Raw genomic sequence first — 9,923 nt, forward strand, 5'->3', positions numbered from 1 at the left:
AGTGATAATTTCCTCAAATGTATTTTCAATCCCCTTTCCTTTTCTTCTCCTTCTGGAATTCCTATTATGCATAGATTGGCCCACTTTATATTATCCTATAGATCTCCTCTATTGCTTCCATGTTTTTTCATTTGGCTTTCTGTCCGCTGTCCTGACTGAGTGATCTCCATTAGTCTATCCTCCACATCACTAATTCATTCCTCTGCATCATTCATTCTGGTTTTTACTGCCCTTAGCTCCATTTGTATCTCTGCAAATGAATTTTCTAGTTTTTCTTGGCTCCTCCTTCTATTTTCTAGTTCCTTTCTGAGGGGGTCTGTGTTACTGTTCGTGTCTTCTCTTAATTCCTTCAGTATCATCACCATCTCCCTTTTGAACTCCAAGTCTGTCACACTGCAGAGGTCTGTTTCATTGTTGACAGCTTTAGGTGTGCGCTCCTGTTGCTTTAACTGGGGGTGGTCCCTGAGCTTCTTCGTCCCACTTGTTTTTTTCTTTTTTGTGGTGGAGGCGCACTCCCTGTGGTCAGGCAGGGTTTGCCCTGGCACTGCTATGTGGGCGAATGAAGAACTCTTAATTCATAAATAAATAAATAAATAAACAAACAAACAAAAAGAAAATACATAGAAAAAAGAGATCAGGTTTGAAGTCACCAGAGGCAGGAATTGGGTTGAAAGAAGGGAATGAAGGAGACAAAGAGTTGCAAATTCCACTCATAAGGTGAACAAGTACTGGGGATGTAACATACAACATGGTGACTGTACTTAACAGTGTGTGTTTAAAGGTTGAGGAGAAAAGCACTTAAAAGCTCTTTTTTTAAAGACCACACCCATAGAATATGGAAGTTCCTGGGCCAGGGATTGAACCTGAACCTCCACAGTGACCTGAGCGACTGCAATCTGACTTTTAACCCACTGCACCACAGATGGAACTCCAGATCTTAAAACTTCTGATCACAAAGAAAAACAAACACTTTCTTTCTTTCTTTTTTCATTTTTGTCTGTATCTTTATGAAATAACGGATATTAACTAAACTCACTGTGGCAATTATTTCACAATAGGTGTATGTCAACCCATGATGCTGCACACACACTTACAGAGACCTATGTGTCAATTATAACTCAATAAAGCTGAAAGAATGAATAAATACACTATTAAACACAGCTGTGGCTCTTCCGCCTGGATGCGGTTGAAGGGCTGAATATGTGGCATATGCCTGTGGAGTGAGGTCCCAATGGGCCTCCAGGTGTGTGAGGGATGTCACTGTCGGCTAAGGGTCAGCTAAGCAGTTACGGCAATGCTCTGGGTTTCAGAGGTGAGGCTCTGACTGTAGCTCTATATTTGGAGACCACTGGCAAATACTAAGAAGAAATGCAGCTTTTATTATGGGCTTAAAGGAAAGGAGGGGCTTGCATGAAGCCATGAAGCACACCAAATCTCAGGGGCCAGCACAGAGGGTGGGACAAATAACAACGAGGAGACTGAGGAGGAAAGGGGCCCCTAACATAATAAGCCGCAGTGCTCTGTGCGAAGAAGCAAAAACAACCCTTTCCTGCCCTGGCACTGTCTCCTGGTAAAAGGATGAATGTGCCCTTTTCTGAAAGGAGAAAAATAAGTAGAAGCGCCCCTCTTGCTGCAGGTCCTTAGGTGGAAGGCTGGATGCCACCACGTGTCACAGTCTCTGTGGTGCCAGAACCAGGACCCCCCACCAACAGGAGTCTAGTGGGAGAATCAGGCTGTGGGTGATGTGGCCCAGAGCAGGATACAGGGACCTGCCCATGCCAGAATGTGCCAGGCAGTGTGCACACTGGGCCAGCCAGACTCTGGGCACTCCCTCACCGCTGGAGCCCAGCTCTGGAATGGGAAGGGGCCAGCAGCACCCCTCAGGCAAGGTTCCAGGTGCCAGGTGCTGGGAAAACCAGGCTGCAAGGTGCTGGAGGGGGTCCACCCGGCCCAGCGTCCTGCTCTTCCTCCTGCCCCTGCTGGGTCTCCCCTGCCTCCTTCCTCCTGCAGCCCCGACAGCATCCACATTTAGGGCCTTGGAAGGCTTAGTTCAGAGCCACCTGGAAAACCGGCAGTTCCTGCCGGACAGCGCATATCACCTAAGTGTATCACATTAACTTCCTTCTTGCTCTTTGATTCTCATTTCAGACTCTCCGCGTCTTACTATCAAATCAGCCCGTGAGCCTGCAAGGTCCATGCCGGCCACGGATGCAGGAAAACACCTTCCCGAGGGCCACTTTGACATCCTTGTTCCGCAGCGAGTAGATGAGGGGGTTCAGGGTGGGGCTGACTGCCGTGTACAGCACAGCAACCACTTTGCCGTTTTCCAGGGAGGAGCCAGAGCCCGGGAGGATGTAGGTGTAGATGACCGTGGAGTAGTACAAGGTGACCACCAAGAGGTGGGAGGAGCAAGTAGAGAAGGCCCGCTGCCTGCCCGTGGCGGAGCGCATGCGCACGATGCTGGCGATGATGTAGGCGTAGGACGCCAGGGTGAGCAGAAAGTTGACCACTCCAAAGTACACGTCCGCCAGGACGATCATGACGTTGTTCAGGGTGGTCGGGCTGCAGGAGAGCAGCAGCAGCGTGGGGATTTCACAGAGAAAATGCTGTATCTGATTGTGGCTGCAGAACGTCAGCCTTGTCATTAGCCCTGTGTGCACAGAAGTGCTCACCACACTGGCTGCCCACACGCTGCCTGCCAGCAGAGCACAGACCGGCCGGCCCATCAGCCTGCTGTAGTGCAGCGGGCGGCAGATGGCCACGTAGCGGTCATAGGCCATGACCGTCAGCAGCAGGAGCTCAGCCGCTAAACACCAGGTCAGGAAGAAGAGTTGGGTCATGCAGCCCTGGTAGGTGATGGTGCCACCCTTGAGCGCCAGGTTCTCCAGCAATTTGGGGACAACCGTAGAGGTGCAGACGATGTCTAAAATGGCCAGGTTAGTGAGAAAGAAGTACATTGGGGTATGGAGGCCTGGGTGCAAGCTGATGGCGGTGACAATGAGGGCGTTCCCTGCAAGAGCCCCCAGGTAAAGGAGGAGGAACACGGCCAGGAAGAGAATGCGTGGCCCAGGCTCCTCCGAGAAGCTCTGCAGGACAAACTCCTCCACGGTGGTGCCGTTGTTTGCAGTCCTCTGGGGGTTGAGCCCCTGCAGCCTCTGGGAAACAGCCAGCCCGGCCCAGGGAGGCATGGGGCGGTGGGGCGGCGCTGAGAGAGTGTGTGGTGTTGGCAGCTCTGTTGCAGAAAGCACATAATTAAGACATCAGGCAAGGTCCCTGTGCCCAGGGAGACATGCAGAGAACTAACTCCACTCTGGAGCCCCTGGTGGCCCCTACTACCCCACAACCGCCCCCCCCCCCAGCTCCACCAGAGCCTGCATCACTCCCTGAGCCACACAGGAGGGGCACCGTGAGCCTTCCTACCTTGATGTGGGGCATGTCCAACAGGATCCACACACCTGGAAACTCTCTGTTGCAGGTGAGCTGAGCCTGTTACCATGTGGGCTTGTCCCCGTTCACAAGCCAGCACAGGATTCCTGATTCCCTAAAGGAAAACCCATCAGCCGGAGTCAGACCTCCAGACCAGGAGGGAATTCTCACTCTTGGTGGCAGCAAAATGTGTGCCCAGGCGGGGAATACAGAGTCGGGGTGAGGTGCGAGTGTTTGGGGGCTCAGCCTGGGTTTGGCCCAGGTACCAAGTGAAGGTCCCCATCAGTTGTCAGAGTTGGCTGTGAATTGACCTGGCCACAGCACTTTCTTTGAAACCACAGCTGCCCGGCTCTGCCTGGACCACTCCAAGCTGCTTCCCCAGGGAGGGAGGCCCTGTGAGCCAGAGGAGTGTGGGTCAGCTGGGTCCTGGTTATAATTCCATCCCTTGTTACTGAGCCAGCCAAGAAACTCCCCGCACTGAGTGTTGGGCCAGGCCAGGAGCTGAGATATAGCGAAGGTAGGCACACACTCTGCTCAGCATATCCCGGGACCCCAGCGTATATGTTATAAGGGCTTCAGCTACCAAGCCCCCTCACCCAGCCCTGCACACCTGTTTCCCAACCCTTCTGGGACACCTGGGCCCCCCTGGGTGGGACAGGCTGCACCTACTAGAGGAGACCGTCTTCCTTGTGCCCCTGGAGCAACTAGATCAATGCACCGGAGTTGGGTGGGAGGCTGGTCCCAACTCCCTCTGTATTGCTGGCTCCAGGGAGCCCATGGGGATGTCATGCCCTGGGGGTTCATGAAGGCTGTGGGCTACCTGGAAACAAGTGTCAGCAACTCTGGAAGGCTTGTCTTTACTGGTAGAATGTGAGCAAAGACATGTGTTTACAGAATTCTGTCCTCAGATATATCTGCGGGGGAGTCCAGGTCGGAAGGCTCTGGGCTCCTGACAGCCCCAACTGCCACCTGTCTAATCCTCTCACCCGCTTTGCTCCACCTCCACAGCATCGAAATGCCCATGGGTCAGCAGGGTGGGCTTCCTGCCTGCTGGTCACTGCTGGCCCTGTAATTGCTACACAGCACACACTGCTTCTCAGCACTTGCCCAAGACCTGTTCCATGTGGGCAGGAATTGCCACAACCCCCTCCTGATGCACATCTGAGCCCCCTGAGTCCCCTCCAGTAGCCTGGGCACCTGACCCCCTGTGTTGGCTGGCTGCTCTCCAAGCCTCACACCTGATCCACAGGAACCCGGCTACTACCAGATCCCTGCTGAGTCAAGGCTTTGGGCTCTTGTTTCTCTTAAAGACTCTGATCAGTTTAGAAAGTGAACCACTTCTGAGTTCCTTCCTCTTACTGATCTGGGGCACAGGCAGGTCACGGACTTGCCGGACGTTCCTGGGGACTTCACAGTTTCAGACTGAGGTGGCAGAAGACACAAGCAAAGCAATTTGGGTATCGTGTTCTCCACGATAAAATAGGTCAGGGCCAAAACAAATCTGGCTTTTGCAGAAACATCAAAAGGAAAAGTAGGGAAGACAGTCGCAGGGCAAGAAGAGCTCAGGACGGAAGGCAACTCACTGTGTGCAGAAGGGACGTGCCCCTGCTTGTCTCCTGTCTGAGTAGATGAGATTTACATCCTCCTGGAAAGACTTGGGAAATTCTCCCTCTGCTGGAACGTGAGATGTAGCGTGAGGCTAAAGCGTTGGCTCCAGGTCAGTGGCTCCTTTGTCTGCTGTTGACCTTTAAGAGGAGTCTGTCTCCTCAGGTGACACTGAGGCTCTGGGGAGCTCAGAGCACCACCAGGCCTGGCTCTCAGGAGGCAGTCGTGCCCTCCTGGAACTAAACAAGGTCCCTGTGGGCACAAGCCCCAGAGCAAGCAGGAAAAGGACCCCGACAGGTACCGAGAAGGGCCAGGGTGCCAGGTGCCACATGGGCTGGGGCTCCAGGTGGGAGGGGTCAGCGTGAACACAGCACGAGGGGGCAGCTCTCTGCTGAGGTTCCACAATCTTTGCAACCCAACATCAGCTGCAAATTACCTGGAAAACCCCTGGGACCTCCTTCTGCCACCTGGGGCCCAGGACAACCCTGGTCCTCTCAGGGGCTGGGGCACGGGTCCCCCCTTCCTGGTGTGGGCCCAGGCTCCAGGCCGTGTTGGCTCTCACCAGGCCCCTGCCAGTAAAAGGAGGAAGGCAGTCTCCGTGAACATTAGGAACTGAGAACACCAACAATAAATAACTCGGCTCCTGATAGGAGGAGATTCCCAGTGGTGGCACCAAGGCCCTGCCTTTGGCATTATTGTCTCCACTGAATATAACCTGTGCTTAAAATGGGCATTCATTTCTTTGTTGCCACTGATGGCAAAGGGGGCCGATTTCAGAGGGGGAGAAAAGAATGTTTACAGCTGCTCTAAGTTTGCCTGTACCTTTGGTGAATCTGCCTCTGGGATATTAAAAGATAGTTAAATATGATTCAGCATCACCTGCTGTGTGAATCACTTAGGTCAGTGGCTCTTGCAAAGATGACAAGCAAACAGCATTTCAAGGAGCCACTCGACAAAGGCTGGGACCTTCACCTGGAGCAGCAGCATGTGTAGGAAGCAGGTGTTTCCTGGGCCTGGTAACAAATGGGGTCAAGGGGGAAGCAGAGGAAGAAAGTGTGACTTCCACCCCCACCTTCCCACTCACCACCCAGGTCCTCCCTCAGCTGCTGGCAGATTCTGGCCGGGGGGGTGGGGGCTTCCCTCCTCCCTGGGCCAAAGCCCCTCATTACCCCTTCATCAGTGCCCCCTTCCCACCTCCCCACAGAGAACAGTTAGACCTGAAATTCTCCTATCCGCCCCCGGGAGCCCTGACCCCAACATTACCCCGACGGCCAACCCTCGCTGGCCTGGAGCTCTGACGACCACCAACCACAAAGGTCGTGACTAGAGGGGGTTTCCTTTGCGACCTTACTGAGGTTTCCCTGTGGCCCCACCGCTTGCGGGGTCTGTTCTCAGCCAGATGCTGCTCCACACACTTTGCAAGTATCTTCTCACAATCACTTTTGGTTAAACATCATTAGTTTGGGCATGGTCAGGTTTTTTCAAATATGCTATGGAAATTTAAAAAGAACATTAACTCCCAGGTACATAAAGATGTGAGGGACTATTACGTATGTTTTATCAAACTCCCACGTGCCCCATTTCCTTACATGGAAACTGGAGGCAATAATAAATGCCTTATAGAGTTTGGGGGAGAATTACATCTTATCAAACACCTGAGGTTCTTGGTTCAGTTCCTGACCCAGGATCACACTCGAACTTTAGCTTTTCTTTTTATCACTACTGATAGATTAATTCTGAGAAAAGGGCAGCAAAAGCTTTTCATTCTATAGCCCATTCACCTTGAATCTTACTCAGACCTTGTTTTGTATTTTTAATACCATGAAACACCTCCAAAAAACCACTCTCAGAGGTTTTAACCACTTCATTATTAAAACGTTTTTTTTTTTTTTCAGGGGAATATGACGAAAAGTATTAAAACGTGTACGGACCAAAAAAGACCCAGAGTAGCCAAAGCAATCTTGAGAAAGAAGAACAAAAAAAGAGGCATCACGCTTCTTGAGTTCAGTGTCTACGGCAAAGCCGTGGTAATCAAAACAGTATGATATTGGCATAAAAACAGATATATAGATCAGTAGGAGACAACAGACAGCCCAGAAATAAAGCCTCACATATATGGTCAATTAATTTATGACAGAGGATCCAAGAATATACAATTGAAAAAAATGTGTTCTGGAGTTCCCGTCGTGGCGCAGTGGTTAACGAATCTGACTAGGAACCATGAGGTTGCGGGTTTGGTCCCTGCCCTTGCTCAGTGGGTTACTGATCCGGCGTTGCCGTGAGCTGTGGTGTAGGTTGCAGACACGGCTCGGATCCCGCATTGCTGTGGCTCTGGCGTAGGCCGGTGGCTACAGCTGCGATTCAACCCCTAGCCTGGGAACCTCCATATGCCAAGGGAGCGGCCCAAGAAAGAGCAAAAATACAAAAAAAAAAAAAAAAAAAAAAAAAAAAGACAGAAAAAAAAAAGAAAAAATGTGTTCTTGGAAACATGACTGCTGTATAGTACAGAGGACTCGACTCAATTTTCTGTGATTATCCATGTGGGAAAAGAATCTGAGAGTGAATGGATGTGTTGACATGTATAACTGAATCACTCTGTTGTGCAGCAGAAATCATCACAATAGTATAATCACTGATGCCTCAACAAAACTTTAAAGAAAAAAAGAAAGAAAAAAGCAAAATGGTGCTGGGAAAACTGAACAACCACACGCAAAAGAGTAAAACACCATCTTACACCACACACACAAAGTTAACTCAAAATGGATTAAAGACTTGGACATAAGACCTAAAGCCACTAAACTCCTGGAAGGAAACCCAGGCCAAAAGCTCCTTGCCGTCAGTCTTGACAATGGTTCTTAGGATTTGACACCAAGAAGCAACAACGGCAAAAATACACAAGCGGGACTACATGCAACTGAAATGTTGCTGCTGTGCAAAGGAAATAATCAACAAAAGGAAAAGGCACATTATAAAATGGGAGAACATATTTGCAAATAACATATCTGATGAGGTGTGAATATCCAAAATACATGAAGAACTCCTACAACTCAACAGCAAACAAACAATCCAACTTAAAAGAGGGCAGAGGACCTAAACAGACATTTTCCCCAAAGAAGACATATGGTGGCCAACAGGCCCATGAATCATTAATCATCAGGGAAGACACAAATCAAAACAACAAAACTATCACCTCACACCTGCTAGAATGCCTGTCATGAAAAAGACGAGAAATAGGAAGTGTTGGCAAGGGTCTGGAGAAAAGGGAATCTGGGCCCCCTGGTGGTGGAAATGTAAATTGGTGCAGCCACTGTGGAAACCGGTATAGAGGCTCCTCAGAAAATGAAAGAGAACTACCATGAATTCCCAACATGGCTCAGTGGTAGCTATTCTGATTAGTATCCGTGAGGATGTGTGTTAAATCCCTGGCTTCACTCAGTGGTTTAAGGATCCACCTTGCCATGAACTGTGGTGTAGATCACAGATGCAGCTCATATCCTGTGTTGCTGTGGCTGTGGTGGGGGCTGGCAGCTAGAGTTCTAATTCGACCTAGCCTGGGAGCTTCCAGATGCCACGGGTATGCTGATTAAAAAAAAGGTTAAGTAAAAAAGAAATTTCATACCTTATTTTAAAAATGAATTCCAAAAGGATCATGGACTTAAATATAAAATGTGAAATGATAAAACCTCTAGAAGAGAAAAATAGAACAAAAGCTGTGGGACTTAAGAAAAGGCAAGGGCAAAGTGGGTATAGAGGGAACATTCCTGAATATAATCAAAGCCATTTATGATAAACCCACAGCAAATATAATACTCAATGGGGAAAAACTGAGAGCCTTCTCACTCAAATCTGGAACAAGACAGGGATGCCCACTCTCACCACTGCTCTTCAACATAGTACTGGAAATCCCAGCCACAGCAATTAGACAAACAAAAGAAATAAAAGGCATCCAAATAGGAAGAGAAGAGATCAAACTGTCACTGTATGCAGATGACATGATACTATACACAGAAAACCCTAAGGACTCCACCCATAAACTACTTGAACTGATCAACAAATTCAGCAAAGTAGCAGGATATAAGATTAACATTCAGAAGTCAGTTGCATTTCTGTATACCAGCAATGACATATTAGAAAAGGAATACAAAAATACGATACCTTTTAAAATTGCACCTCACAAAATCAAATACCTCGGAATACCCCTGACCAAAGAGGCAAAGGACCTATATGCCGAGCACTATAAAACTTTAAGCAAAGAAATCAAAGACGATGTAAAGAAATGGAAAGATAGTCCATGTTCCTGGATTGGAAAAATCAATATTGTAAAAATGGCCATACTACCCAAAGCAATCTATAGATTCAATGTGATTCCTCTCAAATTACCCATGACAGTTTTCATAGAACTAGAACAAACAATCCAAACATTTATATGGAACCACAGAAGACCCAGAATCGCCAAAGCAATCCTGAGAAACAAAAACCAAGCAGGAGGCATAACTCTCCCAGGCTTCAAGAAATACTACAAAGCCACAGTCATCAAAACAGTGTGGTACTGGTATCAAAACAGACAGACAGACAGACCAATGGAGCAGAATAGAGAGCCCAGAAATAAACCCTGACACCTAGGGTCAATTAATCTTTGACAAGGGAGGCAAGAACATAAAATGGGAAAAAGACAGTCTTTTCAGCAAGCGTTGCTGGGAAACCTGGACAGCTGCATGCAAAGCAAAGAAACTAGAACACACCCTCACGCCATGCACAAAAACAAACTCAAAATGGCTGAAAGACTTAAATATACGACAGGACACCATCAAACTCCTAGAAGAAAACATAGGCAAAACACTCTCTGACATCAATATCATGAATAGTTTCTCAGGTCAGTCTCCCAAAGCAAT

The 9,923-nt window shown here is 48.9% G+C and overlaps 1 protein-coding gene across 1 annotated transcript; it reads right to left on the reverse strand.

Annotated features, from left to right (window-relative positions):
* Positions 1-1,359: 1,359 nt before the first annotated feature.
* On the reverse strand, positions 1,360-7,476 carry LOC100157349 (olfactory receptor 13A1). The gene is made up of 3 exons (XM_084997467.1): positions 5,010-7,476; positions 3,421-3,541; positions 1,360-3,232 (listed from the first exon to the last, which is right to left on the reverse strand). Exons 2-3 carry the CDS (start codon positions 3,494-3,496, stop codon positions 2,172-2,174), a joined length of 1,137 nt encoding a protein of 378 aa, XP_084853593.1. The 5' UTR covers positions 3,497-3,541; positions 5,010-7,476; the 3' UTR covers positions 1,360-2,171.
* Positions 7,477-9,923: the final 2,447 nt, after the last annotated feature.

This window comes from Sus scrofa, chromosome 14 (assembly GCF_054392235.1).
Source record: "Sus scrofa isolate SSC_HxYL_T2T_F1_AM1 chromosome 14, Sscrofa_HxYL_maternal_Yorkshire_Landrace_v2.0, whole genome shotgun sequence".
Classification (NCBI taxonomy): Eukaryota; Metazoa; Chordata; class Mammalia; order Artiodactyla; family Suidae; genus Sus; species Sus scrofa.

Coding starts and splice junctions, on each gene's coding strand:
- LOC100157349 (XM_084997467.1), bottom strand. CDS start 3,496: ATGGTAACAGGCTCAGCTCACCTGCAACAGAGAGTTTCCAGGTGTGTG. Junction 3,233..3,420: donor TGGACATGCCCCACATCAAG/GTAGGAAGGCTC, acceptor TTTCTGCAACAG/AGCTGCCAACACCACACACT.